This window comes from Pangasianodon hypophthalmus, chromosome 4, assembly GCF_027358585.1.
Source record: "Pangasianodon hypophthalmus isolate fPanHyp1 chromosome 4, fPanHyp1.pri, whole genome shotgun sequence".
NCBI classification, from domain to species: Eukaryota; Metazoa; Chordata; class Actinopteri; order Siluriformes; family Pangasiidae; genus Pangasianodon; species Pangasianodon hypophthalmus.
The window spans coordinates 27668143-27685527 of NC_069713.1; the positions used below are offsets into that span (position 1 = coordinate 27668143).

Consider the following 17385-nt stretch of genomic DNA (forward strand, 5'->3'; position numbering starts at 1 on the left):
TATTATCCCAAGTGTTTTTATTTAAAACTGATTTTTTTTTTCTCCATTTAACAGCGTCATCAGAGAAACAGAAATAGTAACAGCGATAATAAAAAAAAATAACGAATAAGAACAGCGGAATTCCATTAGTGTTTCATTTCATCTAAAAACAGAGGAGGGAATGCCAGAGCTCTTACACACACACACACACACACACACACACACACACACACACACACACACACACGCACAAGGTATACAGAATCAGAGTAGTATGTAGCATGTAGTGTGTGAGGAACACATAATAAACTGTAAAGGAGGTACTTGTTAATGAGCTCCAAAATATGCTGTGTGTGTGTGTGTGTGTGTGTGTACACACACACGTAGTGTATAATTTGGTCATTTTTTTCCAAGGCCCAGTAGAAGGAGACAGCCACAGCAAACAAACCGGGAAAGAGAGTGAGACAGATAGTTTGAGGAGCGAATCTATGGAATAAAAAAACAGATTTGGCAAAAACAATGGTAGCTCCACACACACGTACAGTCCCCATCTGTCTCGGATGTTGAATGAGTGTGTAACCGCATACACTCTCCTTACACACACTCCTCTGCTGACATCAGCAGTGGGTTGATGTACTCGAAGCCTTCAAACTCCGACTGGTCAATCTTCTTTACCACGTCACTGCAACACACACACACACAAAGATTAGATCGGGGCAGTGATGCGGTTAGTGTTGTAGTACAGGTGATAATGTCACTCTACACCATTACTGAGCCAGGACTGGGGCTGGAGCAACACATCAGTGTTCTCATGCTTCATGTCTGCTTCTTCTTCTTCGAAAAAAAAAAATGGGAGGCCCTTCTTATATTCTCCAACAAGGGACAGACACACACAAAGACACTCACTCATCGTCGGGGGTGAGCTGGATGGGCTCGTTGGTGAACTGTGCATCAAAGTTATCAAGTCCAAATTCGCCTGAGATGTTGGGCTTGAAGGGAGGAACCACCTGCTTCTGTTCCATCTGTAACAGACACACACGCACACACGCACACAGACATTACAGTCATCAGTTTCACACAATGACTCGTCTGTCTGCAGTCTAGATAAATTAATCAGACAGACTGGGGCAGACGGAGACACACAGACAGATAACCTAGAGCAAAGACAAACAGCCAAGAGCAGAGACAGACCGACCAGGACAATGAGAGACAGACCAACCGACCACGGGAGGGGCAGACAGACAGACAGGGGCAGGCAGACAGACAGGGGCAGGCAGGCACAGAGACAGAGTGACTCACCAGGTCCCAGTCTACATTACGGAAGAAAGGATGAGCCATAATGTCAGCAAAACCTGTCTGAGGATGACAACCCAGACGCTCCTTAGGGTCCTGAGACATAGACAGACAGACAGACAGACAGGAAGAGTGAGACAGCTGAAATTATTAGCAGTCCAATTACTTTGTGAACTGATGGTGACACTATAACATGGTGTTACATGTTTGGACTCCAAGTACTAAACCCTCAGAGTTAACTCTGAATAAAATACTGGATTTTTAGCCTATTTTACATAATTCACAACCTTCTTTGCCAAAATAATCCTAGGGCTGATTGGCTGAGCAACCATAATTATGCTGTCATTTGTAAACAATATGCCTGCCATCTGCCGGTAAGTTTTGGATTGTCATAAAAATTGATAGTTTGGATATGTTCATATATGTTCACAGGGGGGCACTGTGACAGTCAAACAACCGCTTGTCAGGTAGCGTTAAATTAGCCAATCTGCATTCGGGAAGCATTTAACATGATTAGCACAGAACTCATCACAAAAAATATTTTTTAATTAGCAGTAGTATTACAGGGAACTAAATGTGTGTGTGTGTGGGCATGTGTGTGTATATATGTTTACCTTGTTGAGGAAACCCTTCAGTACACTGGCAGCTTTCACTGACAAAGACCTGGGGATCCTGATCTGCTTCTCCAAGATTACTGACACAAAACACACACACACACACACACACACACACACACACAATCAAAACATTAACACATTTACATACAGTCATATTTCTTTTCTATTGTCCTATTTATCCACGTGGCAGATTGTGTGACCGTGTAATTCTCTGATTCTGTGTGTGTGTGTTACCCTGGAATAAATAATCCTCCGTGTTCTGGTCTGGATTGTCGGAGCTGCCCACAATGTCGAACGGAGACCTGCCTGCCATCATCTCGAACATCAGCACCCCCAACGCCCACCAGTCCACACTGAACCCTTCACATACAAACAGTATACAGTAACACTATAGGCAATTAGTGTACAAGGTATATGATTATATAGCACTCACACCTGAGTGTGTGTGCGTCTTGCGAGTAAATGTTTTAAAACATAAATATCTTGTATGAAAAGTGTGTGTGTGTGTGTGTGTGTGTATACCGTAGTCCTCTCCCCTCAGGATTTCAGGAGCAATATAGTTCGGGGTGCCACAGAATGTGCTGGTGGTGTCTCCCGGCCTCAGACCCTCCTAACACACACACACACACACACACACACACACACACACACACAGAAGTATTAAGTCACCTTGTAGATGTTCAGTTAGAGACTAACGTTAATCATTTCCATTTACCTCTCTGTCTGTCTCTCTGTCTCTCTCTTTCTCTCTCTCACACACACACACACACACACACACACAAACATGAACACACCTTGCACATGCCATAGTCAGTGAGTTTGATATGTCCCTCAGACTCCAGCAAGACATTGTCCAGTTTCAGGTCTCTGTAGATGATGCCTCGCTCGTGCAGGTAGTTCAGAGCCAGACTGATCTCAGCTGAGTAGAACCTGACACACACATGCGCGTGCAATTTAGCTTAGCCACATACTAACATATGTTTGCGGTGTGTAACGTTATTTAATTCCTGTGCATAAGGAGCCAAGGCCACTAACTGAAATTCTATTCATGTTTAAGCATTCATGATTTTCACCTCCTACTTCCTGGTGAAGCACCAACATCATGCCAATCCACACCCTTAGGATTATAACAGTACTGTATCCTCTGTGTGTGGGTAGCACAAAGGTGATCAGGTAACACACCTGATATAGACTAATCTCGTCTTCAAGTCAGTAGTGTAGTGCGCACTTGTTCCCTACCTGGCATGTTCCTCTGGAAGCTTCCTCTGTCGCTGCATGTGGAACATCAGATCTCCTCCGTTCACATACTCAATCACGAAGAAGAGTCTGTATACACACACACACAGTATCAACTGTGGGCATGTCCCAGATCACACACCCTATTCATATATAGGCCACACCAACACATTCCACTGTGGAAAAGTGTGTCTAAGTATGTGTGTATGTGTGTATGTGTCTGACCTGCTCTCTGTCTGGAAGCAGGAGTGAAGGCCCACCAGAAACGGGTGATTGGAGGCCTGTTCAAACACATGCTTCTCTGTCTGGACCCAGTCTATGTCCTGTACATGTACACACACACACACACACACACACACACACACACAGAATGAGAGAGAGAGAGAGAGAGAATTAACAGACAAACACTGTGAATCTGATATTGTACACAATGTTAACAAGCAACGTTTGTATGGGGTGCTAATAACCACACTGTCATTTATGAAGTGTTAATTACCTCATCGTCGTTAACGAGCTCCTTCTTGACGACCTTCATGGCGTAGATGCGTTCAGTCTTTTTGAGGCGCACGAGCAGCACTTTAGCGTAGCTCCCTCGCCCAATCACCCTGAGCAAGTCGAAATCGGACAGACCCAGACTGGAGGGGGCTTTACCTGGGTCCCTGCTGCTCACCGCCTGCACACGCGCACACACAGTCCTGTGTTACTATTTTTGTGAGTATTCTCATTAACTGCATTGAGTTATAATCATATTTCCCCACCGCATTAATACTTCCCACCATCTCTCCCACACACACACACACACACACACACAGTTATATCAGTGTTGAGCTCTGACCTCATGCTCCTCTCCCATGTGGTTGATGCTCTCACTGGAGTTCTTACGAGGGAGAACTGAACAAAAGAGTAAGTGAACATTAGATCCTCAGCAATGTGAACTGAGACACAGCCATGCTGGAGACAGCTCTCAAATGTGTAATCACACACACACACACACACACAATAATGCAGATGCTCCATCTGATGAGTACAGATCACAGATTCCAGGAAAGTGTTAATTACCTGGCTCCGGGTGTTCAGATGGGTGTGGCACCTGATCCACTCGCTCTAGTACTGGCTCCTGCTCAACACACACACAACAATTAACACTCACTTAACATCACTGTTACATCATTGTTATTTACGTGTTGCCGCTGTCTGTGTAAATAATACAATAATTAGCACTACACCAGTATGTATAATTAATCTGTATTATTGTAACAATCGATCAGGATTTAGGCCTCATCATAGCACAGAGACAGCGCTGGTTAAAGTGGTGTATGTCGTACTACTGGCCTCTGATCAGGGTTGTGTCTCCTTGCTTGTGTTGCTTGACCTTAGTGCAGCTTTTGATACCATCGATCAGGCTATTCTCCTTGATAAACTAGAAAATGTTGTTGGCGTTAAGGGAACAGCCCTCTCCTGGCTCAGGTCTTATTTGACTGATTGTTATCAGTTTGTAGATGTAAATGGTGACTTCTTTATGCGTTCTAAGGTAAAGTCTGGTGTTCCGCAAGGTTCTGTTTTAGGCCCACTGCTCTTTTCTTTATATAATGCTACCTCTGGGCAAAATTATTCGTAGACAAGGTATTACCTTCTACTGTTATGCTGATCACACACAGTTGTAAGTTTCAGCAAAGCCAAATACTACTTTTAACCTATAAAGCCTATAATGATATAACGGTATAAAACCTATAATGGTCTCGCGCCACAGCACCTGAGTGAACTTTTGGTCTTTTATGATCCACCATGCCTACTTCGATCAAAAGATGCAGGCTATTTGTTGGTACCTCAAATAGTGAAGGCTACAGCAAGGGGAAGAGCTTTCTCTTACAAAGCCCCACAGTTATGGAACAGCCTTCCAATTAGTGTTTGGGACTCAGACACAGTCTCAGAGTTGCCTCAATGTCTAGGCTGAAAACATATTTGTTTAGTCAAGCTTTTTGTGAATAGTTTTTTTCTTAAGTAAAGGAGCAGATCTGGAGGGTTCATGGGCATAGAGGGTTGTGGTGAACTGGGATGTCTGGATGCTGCTGCTGAGGATGGACCCAAATGGACAGCCTGAAGATCACTGAAATTACTGTGGCTGGTACCACTTAAAAACCATGAAGATGGCTTTGGACCATAATTCATATGAACAGTTATGCTATGATGGCTTAGGTCTTCAATTAGCTTTAGGACTGCAACTGCCACGAACAATTGCACTCAAGTCTCCATCAGTGAACAGTGGATATCTTCAACAAAAAGACAACAGATGAAAGACAAAGTTGTGGAGAAGTATAGATAAGGATTGGGTTATAAAAACATATCCCAAACTTTGAACATCCCACAGAGCACCAATAAATCCATTATAACAAAATGAAAAGAATATGGCACCACTACAAAACTAAAAAGAAGGCCATCTACCAAAACTCACAGGCCACGCAAGGAGATCATTAATTAGAGATTCAGTAAAGACACCAAAGATAACACTGAAGGAGCTGCAAAGATCCACAGCAGAGATGAGAGTATCTGTCCATAGGACCACTTTTAGCCGTACACTCCACAGAGCAGGGCCAGAAAAATGCCATTGCTTAAAGAAAAGAAATAAGAATACACATTTGGAGATCACCAACCAGCATGTGGCAGACTCCCCAAACATACTGAAGAAGGTTCTCTGGTCAGATGAGACTAAAATTGAATTTTTTGGCCATGGGAAATGCTACGTGTGGCGCAAACCCAACACTTCCCATCACCCTGAGAACACCATTCCGACAGTGAAGCATGGTGGGGGCAGCATCAAACTTTGGGGATGCTTTTCTTCGGCAGGGACTGGAAAACTGGTCAAGATTGAAGGAAAGATGGATGGCACTAAATACAGGGCAATTCTTGAGGAAAACCTGTTTCAGTCTGCCAGACATTTGAGACTGGGGTGGAGGATCACCTTCCAGCAGGACACTAACCCTAAACATAATGCTAAAGCTACACTGAAGTGGTTTAAAGGGAAGCATTTAAACATCTTGGAACGGCCTAGTCAAAGCTCAGACCTCCAGAATCCAATTGAGAATCTGTGGCATGCCTTGAAGACTGCTGTTCACCAACACAACCCATCTAACTTGAAGGAGCTGGAGCAGTTTTGACTAGAAGAATGGGAAAAGTCCCAGTGGCTAGATGTGCTATGCGAATACTTTTGCAAGGCACTGTATCTGTGTAATTAACATTGTAATTAACGTAACAGTCATTAACATGGTACCTGAACCTGTAATTGATACAGTATCTGTATATGTTTAATTAACCCAGTGTAATTAGCACAACGTAACACAGAACCTGTTATTAACACGGCACTTTTATCAGCACTAACACAGCAATTAACACATACAGGTAGGTTTAATTACAGATACTGGTACTATATTTAATTATCCCACTGTAATCAACACAGTGCCTGTATATTTTTAATTATCCCACTGTAATCAACACAGTGCCTGTATATTTTTAATTATCCCACTGTAATCAACACAGTGCCTGTATATTTTTAATTAACCCAGTGTAATTAACACAGTGGTTGTATATGTTTAATTAACACAGTGTAATTAACACAGTGGTTGTATATGTTTAATTAACACAGTGTAATTAACACAGTGCCTGTATCTGCTGTAATTACCACAATACAGTTAACACAGTACTTGTAATACGTAATTAACTGAATATGTAATTAACACAGCAGCTTTATCTGTCACGAACACAGTAATTAACACAGAATACTTAACACAATACCTGGATCTGCCTGCCACATTCCAGCGTGACGAGTTTGTGACACTTCTTATGGACGAGCAGTTTGCAGCTGATGCACTTGTAGCCTTGGCGGCCGAGACCCCAGATCCGGTCAGTGCAGATAGCACAGTGAGCTCGCTGAACATGCGCACACGCACGCACACACACACACACAGTGCTAATGTGTTAAAGGTCACAGAGAGTCAACATTCATTTATTATTATTAGTGATGATCAGTACCCTGTTGAATCGTTTGGCCTGGAAGGCATGTCCGTTAGCGTAGTAGAGTTTCCTCCAGCGTCGAGCTCCACGCCGATAAATCGACTCTGAACAGACACAAAGACACATACACACAGTGTATCTCTCTCTGAGACTTAAGTTAGATTAAAATCACACAGGTTTAGGACACTCCCCCAAAATCTAAACATCAACACAGATTTGGAGTTAATTATAATTAAAGATGTGTGTGTGAGGAGACTCACTGTCCTCTCCTGGACAAGGCATGCCAGGTTTCTCCGGGACACACGGAAACACTATGGAACATATACACACACACAGTCAGATTCACACAAACATAACACACTCACTGAGTGAGTGAATTGCATGAACAAGTTATGAGTTCCAAAACAGTGAAGCAGAATTTCTGTAATCTGAGTGTGTTGACTGACAGAAGCATGTTCACGGTGAACGGAAAAAGTCCTACGATGGATGCATGACACAAAAAACATCTAGCGTTGTGTAGTCCTCACCACTGAAGTGAAAAAAAACTGAGGACTACGAGCGTTCATCAATTATATTTTCATGAAAAAAAAAAAAAACACGACCATGAGCTGTCGTGGTAAAAAAAAAATGCTGAAGTGGATTTCCAAGAATATAAATTTGCATAAAATAAAAACGTATCAAACTATTGTTCATGACAACCATATATGTCAGGATGATGTGATCAATTCATACCTTAACGTTATTATTAATAACAGATTTTTAAAACATTTTTAGCCATCTTCAACACATTCAGCCTATAATATGTAATTAGAACCATTAGTGTTATAAAACAGCACCCCCTTCTGGTGATTTATCTAATCCCCACACTCTCACCATGTGATAATCAGATTCAACTCATGCTTCCTTCACACAACTTTCCCTCACTCATTCATAATTTACTAATATCATTAATAAATATTTCAAACTGAGATGTGGACATCTTGGTTACTTTCTAGTGTCTACACTTTAACTAAAACCGACAGGGCTTACAGAGGAAGGGTCTGTTAATATCAGAGAGTTCAAAACACCAACAGAACTGTTAATCATTCCAGATTCAGCTGATTGGTCGACTGCCTCATCTAATGTCTGTATTGGGGTATGTTTTTGAGCAATAACTCGTAGCACTGTACTCCGATGTTAAAATGCAGAGCTACTGGGCAAAAATGCGTAAAGGAGGTTGAGTGTATGCCATGAGATCATCAGATTCAGTTCATGTTCCATTCACACAGCTTTCTTCCTGTCGTCAATAATTAATTATTGATAAACATTACAAGTAGTATACACCTGTAAAAGAAATGGAATATTTAGAAAAAACATTTACAGAGATCAAACCTGAGACACATCATAAGTCAATGTACCATTAATAAAAATTTCACATAATCCCCTTTATGTGTGAAAATCCTAAAATATGACACAATATGCTGTTAAATGATTCACTGTCTGAAGCCTTTACTCTTCTAAAAACGCTCTGAGACTCAGAAAAACCGGAGTCTAAATGCATGTGATGAATATGAGGCTGTAGAAAATAGTGCTGTATCATGATTTTTTTTATTGTCCAGCAGATGTCAATATCAAGCTCTGTGTCAAATACTTTGATGTGCTCTATCATTTTCGCTTCAAACAGCCTCTGTCATAAAAGCTTCCTTCCATCCTTCACTACTGAGTGGGAAGGACTAAATCTGTTTCATTCAATCATCAGGTGACTGATTTTACTAAATCTGATTGGTTAAGCAACTCTTCTGAGTAAATCCATCGATTAGTTCATATCTGGCAAATTCAAGAGCTTCTTTTTTCTGTTTGTTTTGTGTCAAAATATGGCAAAGATGTGCACAGAAGCATTCTTAAACTAACAAGTGCACAATAAGCAAATAATTTTGTAAGATTTTTTAAACAAGATACCTCTGCTTCTGCTTAGTGCACAAACACAAGATGATATATGAAAGCTCAGACAGTTAAAACACATCCCATTCAAAAGCCTTGGATGGATAAAGAAGTCTGTCTCCTACTGAAGGCACGAGATGCTGCTTTCAGGTCAGGAGACCGGGAAGCTTACAGTGCATCCAGGGCCAACCTGAAGCAAGGATTCCAAGCACAAATACAAGCTGCAGACAGAGGACAATTTTAACACCTCTGACCCTCGATGCATGTGGCAAGGCATCCAGGTTCTCACATACTACAAGGCAACCAACACCGTTCCCTCAACCAATGACAGTTCCTTCCTGGAGGAGCTCAACACAAATACTCGCTTTGACCGGAAAAATACAACAGTGTCAGTCAAAGCTTAGCTTCCACTTGGTGATACCCAACTGTCTCTCTCCACCACAGATGTGTGCTCCATACTGAGCAGGGTGGATGTACGCAAGGATGCCGGCCCCGATGGCCGCTAGCCGGAGTTTTCACAGATATAGTCAACTTATCGCTGGCCCAAGGAGTTGTCCCCACCTCCTTCAAAACCGCCACTATTGTGCTAATACCAAAGCATGGTGCTGCAACAGCACTCAACGACTTCCATCCAGTCACTCTTACTTCCATCACCGTCAAGTGCTTTGAGAGGCTGGCCCTTCTGAAAGCCTGCCTACAACCATCACTGGATCTCCATCAGTATGCTTATCGTCATAACAGGTCAACAGAGGATGCCATTAGCTCAGCCCTTCACTCTGCCCTCACTCATCTAGAAATTGTGTGTGAGGATTGTATGTGAGGTATGTGTCATTGACTTTAGCTCTGCGTTTAACATTGCCATTCCTTCTAAGCTGATCACAAAACTCTCCAGTCTTGGTATCAGCCCCACTCTCTGCAACTGGACTCTTGACTTTTTGACCAACAGACCCCAGTCTGGTAGAGTTTGCAACAACTCCTCCTACACCATCATCCTAAACACCGTTGTACCACAAGGCTGTGTGCTGAGTCCTCTCCTCTACTCCCTCTACACCTCTGACTGCGTACCTGTGCACAGCTCCAACTCAATAAACAAGTTCACAGATGACACTATGTTGGTTGGCCTGATCAGAGACGAGACAGCCTACAGAGAAGAGGTTCAGCATCTGGTAAAATGGTGTGCCAATAACAACCTCGACCTTAACACACAGAAAACCAAACAACTGACTGTGGACTACCGGAATTCCTTGAAATCCTCCACACCCCTATCCTTGTTAATGGGACTGAGGTTGAGCGGGCCTTTCCTGGAAGCCGCTGACCTTTCCTGGAACCTCAACACCTCCTCTCTTCTCAAAAAGGTGCAACAGCACCTGTACTTTTCAGGAGCCTGAAGAAAGCTCACCTTGCTCCTCAGATCATGGTGAACTTCTCTCGCTGTACCATTGAGAGCATCCTTACAAGCTGCATCACAGTATGGTACAATGACTGCACAGTGTCTGACCAGAAGGCACTACAACGGGTAGTGAAAACTGCCCAACATATCATTGGAACACAGCTGCCCAGCATTTCAGACATTTATCAAAAGCATTGCTTGCAGAGAGCGAGAGGTATCAAGGACACCTCCCATTCTCATCATGGACTGTTTGTGCGTCTCCCATCAGGAAAACGCTACAGAAGTCTGCGCTGTCGCACAAAAAGACTCATGAACAGATTTTTCCCTTCAGCTGTACTGATGCTGAACTCAGCTTCCAAGCATTAACTACCAGACTCCACCTAATAACTAAACATTAGCATTAGACACTACCGTTATTTGCAATTATTTGCAAGTACTTGCACTTTACTGCACTATCTGTCATTATTATTATTATTATTATTATTATTACATTATTATTATTACTATAACATATCAGACTGTTATTTGCACATTATTGCTATTTGCACATCTGCATTTTTATCCACTGTATGTATCCACAGCATCATATTGCATGAATCCTCTACCTGTATACTGTTTATCTCAACTGGTATGTATCATATTGCTTACAACAGTACACTGTTAACTCATTGCACCGTAACCTTGTTAGCTCATTTTAACTTATTTGCTATTTGCACTATTGGTTGGATGCTAACTGTATTTCACTGTCTCTGTACTTGTACTCTGACAATGACAATAAAGTTGAACCTAACCTAACTTCCGGTCTGTTGTGTGGCTGTCTCCGACTGTTTTTACCTGCCACCCTCTCAGAGTTATCTGTGAGAATATTATGTTAATGATGCCATAGGGTTGAATAAACCTGCTTCACAGCATATTGTTGGCATAGCAACTGAGCCAGACTCGCTCTCACCTTGGTTTATGGAATGAGAAACTCTGTCTTTCTGAACTACTAAGTGAACAGATCAGGGTGAGGAGCTGAACTCACCATGGATGATAAGCTCAGAGTCTTTGTTCAGTTCGTAGAGACGGAGAGCTTCTTCCAGCTCCAGCTGAGACGACACAGTGCAGGGGTCTCCTACACACACACACACACCAATCAAATAAAACATGCCAATCATCCGTTCATGATAAGTCTAATTATAACTCGTACGAGACTCATATTTAACACAAGACCAAATGTGTAAGTAGCTTATAAAGGTGTGTACATATTCTAAGAGTGAGTGTGTGTGTATGTGTGTGTGTGTGTGTGAGAGAGAGAGAGGGAGACCTTCTTCATCAATCCACTTCATGGTGAAGAGCTGGTCGTTGTCCAGAGAGCACATGTCTCTCACCTCACTGTACAGACCCTCATACGAGATGGACGGCTCAAAGTGTGTGATCATGATGTCCCTGAGAGAGAGAGAGAGAGAGAGAGAGAGAGAGAGAGAGAGAGAGACGGGGGTGGGCACACAGAATATAAATAATTTATCAAACAGTAATAGAAATTGTTCAATACTATCTCCAGTTTCTGCCACAATTGAGCAAGACCAAGTACCGGCAAGGTGAAGATGAAGAGAGATATGTTGGAGAAGAGAGAGACGAAAAGATGGAGATGAAAGAGACAGAGATGATGAAGACAGAAGATTGAAATGAGGAGAGAGAAGACTGAGATGAAAAAAAAAAGATGATTAATAGAGAGAAGACAGAGACAAAGAAGAAGGGACAGAAGTTGGAGATGAAGAAGAAGAGAGAGGGCATCTTCATTACACCAATTTAGAATTTTACTCCAGGAGCAACAAATAAGAAGTGACATCACCTCAACACACACACACACACACACCCACACACACACAGAAAGAGACTGATAGAGAGAGAGAGAGAATTTCAACACACATCTTTATTTTACCAGTTTAACATGTCATTTCCACTGTTCATAAATTTAAAACTACATCTATTCAAAAAACAAACTCCACAGTTTCACACTCTGTAAAAACAAATGTTCCACAGTTTCTGATTGGCCACAAAACCTGCACTGTCCTGTTACTGCTGGATTTTGGTGTGCCACATGTCTGTCTGTAGCTATTGCCCTGTGAATTAGATGCAGTGAGCTATCAACCCACTGCAGATCAGCTGTTCGCTTCTCTACAGGAAGCTTATACAGGTCCAGCCACTCAGCCACTCTTATACCACCTGTTCCTCAGAGCGAGGTTCTGCTTGAACAGGTCCAGCCACTCTGACCACTGGATGCTTTTCAGTGAGGCACAGTGTGTTACCTTCACACAGGACATGGAGATGCACAACTGTTCTGTCCTCTTCCTGTTCCTCAAGTACAGCAGGGAATCACCTTCATTACAAGAGGTTCTACTTGTTCTTCTCCTTCATGCAGACGTCCCCTCTGTGCCAGTTATCTGTAAGTTTCAGGTAGAACCATCCACATCTCCTCCAGCAGCTTTATTGCCAATCTGGAGGACTGTATTCCTGTCGCCTCCTTGAAGGCTTCAGCAGAATTCCACCCATTGATTTCCATGCATTGGCCGGGTTTTTCATCCTTTCCTTTGCAGACATGCTTGTGTATATTAGTTGGTTAGGAAGTAGGGGTTCTTCCATTACCATCCCTCCAGGGTTTTCCACAGAGCATTGTTCCACAGATAGTTGACTGAGACTGGATAAATCAACTTGTTCCAACCTTACTAAAAACAGGTGATGGTTATACTGTAAGTCCCCTGCTCATCGTATAACTGTCTAGCAGTCCCTCTGGTGGCTCAACAACCATGAGTTTGTGCGAAAGCATAGAGGTATCCATTGATGAAGCAGAAGATGTTCATCACCAGCTCCATCCCCCTGTATGACAACTGTGGTAATAGCCAAGTCCATTTAGACAATCAAGCTGACACCTTCTCCAGCACTTCCTCCCAATTCCTCTGCTTAAACAAATTATTGCCCAGGTGCTCACCTAACACTTCTCATTCCCAAACTAAGGCAGTGGTAGAGAGGTCAATCAAATATCTATCCCTCACACTTGTTGCAGTTGACCCTGGCTGAAGATGCATCCTCATATGCTTCAAGACTATTCTTGCAGATTGCAAAGCAGTAAAGATGGCTGGATGAAAGACAGCCCTGTGTGATACCTCTAGTCACTGGAACTGGCATGCATAGACCCCCACCGACCACACACACTACTGAATATAGCAGTCTGATGCAGGATATAAACTTTTCTCCACACCAAAATGCTCATAGAGTTTTCTCTTGAACTGCTGATAGAATTCCCAGATTGCCTTTCTTCATTTTGCTTATATGAACTATGTTTCTTAAAAAAACAGGTTGTTTATTATTATACAAATGGATGCACAGTATGTTTGTTCTGTAAGAATTATTGCATCCAAACAAAAATGGTCTTCAGTTCTTCAACACTCTCCGGTCACCTTTCTTAGGTAGTAGGGACAGGATGGCTAGACGACAGCTGATGTGTAATGATTCATTCTTACAAGAGTCTATGAAGATGTCATAAAAGACTCCTCCCGAGATTGACTAGAAATGCTGGTAAAACTCACTGGTAGTCCATCCATTCTGGAGGAGCGACCAGTGGACAGCTGTTTCACTGCTTCTGTAATTTCATCTAACGTGATGATGGAGTCCAGTTCTCATCTCTGTGCAGATTCTAGTTGTGAAAGTTCTTGGAACAGTTCTGTCATGCTTTCACTTTTACAAGTTTCAGCACTGTAAAGGTCTGTACAAAAGTCTATGGCTGTTAACTGTCTCATCTCAGCTGGAGCAGATGTTAAAGTCCCGTTTGGCTGACGTAGGCAAACTAGGAGCATTTGTGTCTTTAACTGAGCAAATCTTTGCCTTTATTAATTCACCCTTCACCTTTTCCTTCAAATAAGACCAAAGCTCTTGTTTCTTCTTTTTCAGCACCTAATTTAACCCAGCACTTCTTATCTGCTGCTTCTTTTTGTAGATGGCTGGGATCCCTCTGGAATCAACCACCCTGAACGACGTGACGTGTCTCATCCCCTCACTCCTGCTTCTCCACACACCGGGTATTTCACACTGTTTGACTAAAGCTGCCAGTCCTTCATTTTCACTGGACTGACTGTGTAGCTCTTCTCCATTCCTGTCTGTAGTAAACTGTGTGGTGTAATTCCTGTCTCCACCCATCACTACATACAGTTCAGCAGTGTCATGCTGTTGAATAATGAATACTTCTGTATGCTCTAAACCCCTGTTTGGTGCATAAAGAATAATAAATAAAAAGTATATCCTTTAATTTTTGCATGAACCATTAACACGCTTCCTCTCTCAACCCCGTTTGCTGCTGAGATGTTTACAGATGTCTCGGGTTGTACTTTAGCTCTGCTAGGCTCAATTCGCTCATTATTCTTATTTTCACCTCTTCCATGGTTGTTAAGTTAGCGGTGTTTCAAGTGTAAGACCTGCCTTCATATCTAATTCTAACATAATGGAGAGAGAGAGAGACAGACACACACACAGACAGAGAGAGAGACACACACACAGAGAGAAAGACACAGAGAGAGAGAGAGAGAGAGAGAGAGATAGAGAGAGGAATGGGAACAACTTCCTCACACTACAGGTTTATCAGGTCCTGAGTGACGACATTCTCTATCTCTCCCTCTCTCTTACACACACTGTGACTAAAACACAGAACTATTTCCGTCTTACAAAACAACAAAGAGAGACACCGATACTGAGGATGTAAATGTGTGTGTGTGTGTGTGTGTGTGTGTGAAGAATAAATAATCACTCTTGTGGTTATTAATGTACACAGTCCCCTTTGCATTAGAGAAAATGACAGAGATGGACACACTTTTCTCTCTCTCTCTCTCTCTCTCTCTCTCACACACACAGTGTAGTGCTGTGTGATACAACACTTTCGGTGTGAACAATAAATAATATTAACTAGTAAATACAGTTTCTATTTGTGTACAATTTGTTTCATGTTTTGTACATTTTAAATACAATCTCTGTCAGCAGAACAGAACATTCTAAGGAAAGATAATATCTTTTATTTAAATAATTTAAAAAAAAATATATATTTATTAAACAGCAATACAAAGGAAATTAATCAACTGTAATGTTTAATATGATTAATAATTAAAGATGTGTTTACACAGAAATGGCAATCATGTAAAGGATGTTTTGTAAATAAAGTTACATTAAGCTAAAAAAAAAAGAAAAAAAAAAAGTGTTAATTTCCCCCATGTATAGAGACTTTTGGGACACCCTGTATTATTATTAGTATTATTATTATTATTCCCTAGCTTTATACGTGATTAAAAAACTACTGATAAGTAAAAAATTGAACAGCATATGATAAAAAGTTTTTGGCAAACATTAAACGAAAAAAACAAACGGCGACAATATTAATTAACTAACAATCTATTTAAAAATATATGAATAACAAACTAAAAAAGGCAAGAACTACGAACACTCCAATAACACACAATGCTAATTTAGTTTAGCCTCACAGCTAAGTCTGATTTTATTCCAAAAACAAAGAGACTATATGTACATTTAAACAGTGATATAGTGTCTTAAAGGTGAAATAAAGGAAAAAATAAAGAGCAGTGTCCTGCCACACGCTTACCCGCGGTAGTAGGCCTTGACCCGGACCTGGTGAGGGTTGTCGCCCGGGTGGCTCGCACTGCTGTCCCGCACAGTCGGCATCCTCAGCGCCGGGAGTGAGCGAGTGCTAAGATAGCTAACTGCGCTAACTGCCAGTCGGCTGAGCGACAGCCAACACAAACAAAAAACAAATAAAACTTTATAATCACGGTTTAAACTAAAATAATAATAATAATAAATCCCCTGAATAAACAGCGTATATCCTCTAAAAGTGTGAGGAGGAGCGCCGGAGCTCTAGCCACAGGAACAACTAAAGAGCTAAAACTTCTCCAGCCGAAGGCAGAATTCCAAATTAATCGCCACTTCCTGTAGACGCGCACTTCCTTGCATAGTATCTACACTTCATTCTAGTGCACTATGTACTGGTGAGAAATACAATTGAAATTCAACCAATGAAGAACCAGTTGGACTAAACCAAGTGTGGAATGTGCAGGGAGGTGCGTGCAAACATATCTGTAGTTTAAAAAAAAGTAGCTAAAGTGACGTTTATGGATATGGCATTATGAGTCAATGAATTAGTGGTTGTGACAAATATCCAAGGATTTAATGTATTTAAAAAAAATGTTTTTGTGTTGAATGGACGGACGCGTAGATCCGCATTCAGATTATACCAACTGAGCTGCGGGGAGGGGGATGGGGTTACCTAATTCCGAATAATGAAATAGCTAAATGTGACACCAATCTTTTACCAAAACGTGTGACAAGAACAATCATGTGTTAAAAAAAGACTTTACTCAAGCTACATTGCTCTCACCATATTCTAGACTGTTTATTGTTTGTAATGGCTTATGAGAAGATGCTGTACAGTACATTATAAGCCATGCTACATCAAACACCAAGCTACTCTGCATGATGGAAACTGTGAGACTTCACAATGTTCTTGTGGAACTTTTAATTCCAAAACCATGAGCATTAATATGCGGTTGGTCCCCATCACTCTTTAGGGAAAGGTTTCTGGGAAAGTTTCACTTTTGGTGTCGCAGCCTCCATGAACAATTCCTCCCGTGACCACTGGAGGGCACCTTCGTTCACCTGGTTGTCTGCCCCATATCCTGCCTTGATTATACACATCTCTTTTGTGTTTCCCAGTCAGGTTCCCTATTTAAGTTCTGTGTTTTCCCCCTCTTGTTTTGTTGGAGCATTAAGCTTATGTTTGTGCCTGTATTATGTGTGTAGTGAGATTACGGTCACTGTCTGCACTGCTTATAGTGTTTATTTTCTAGTTTAAGTTTTTCTTTGCCTAGCCCTTTGTTGTTCCCATTTTTGGTTCTTTTTCCCTGT

The 17385-nt window shown here is 41.7% G+C and overlaps 1 protein-coding gene across 1 annotated transcript; it reads right to left on the reverse strand.

The window, feature by feature from the left end:
* Positions 1–16440, reverse strand: prkci (protein kinase C, iota). Its single transcript, XM_026936874.3, has 18 exons — positions 16067–16440; positions 11750–11871; positions 11468–11557; positions 7394–7444; positions 7152–7237; positions 6915–7049; positions 4185–4242; positions 3961–4016; positions 3622–3798; positions 3351–3448; positions 3129–3215; positions 2684–2819; positions 2412–2499; positions 2124–2249; positions 1887–1966; positions 1279–1368; positions 886–1001; positions 1–661 (listed from the first exon to the last, which is right to left on the reverse strand). Exons 1-18 carry the CDS (start codon positions 16144–16146, stop codon positions 574–576), a joined length of 1764 nt encoding a protein of 587 aa, XP_026792675.1. The 5' UTR covers positions 16147–16440; the 3' UTR covers positions 1–573.
* Positions 16441–17385: the final 945 nt, after the last annotated feature.

Bases quoted from the DNA above. Each gene is read 5' to 3' on its own strand.
- prkci (XM_026936874.3), bottom strand. From the start codon at position 16,146: ATGCCGACTGTGCGGGACAGCAGTGCGAGCCACCCGGGCGACAACCCT. The intron at 1,967-2,123 runs GTAACACACACA...GTTTTGTGTCAG, and splicing joins GGAGGATTATTTATTCCAGG to TAATCTTGGAGAAGCAGATC. The intron at 1,369-1,886 runs GTAAACATATAT...TCTATGTCTCAG, and splicing joins TGAAGGGTTTCCTCAACAAG to GACCCTAAGGAGCGTCTGGG.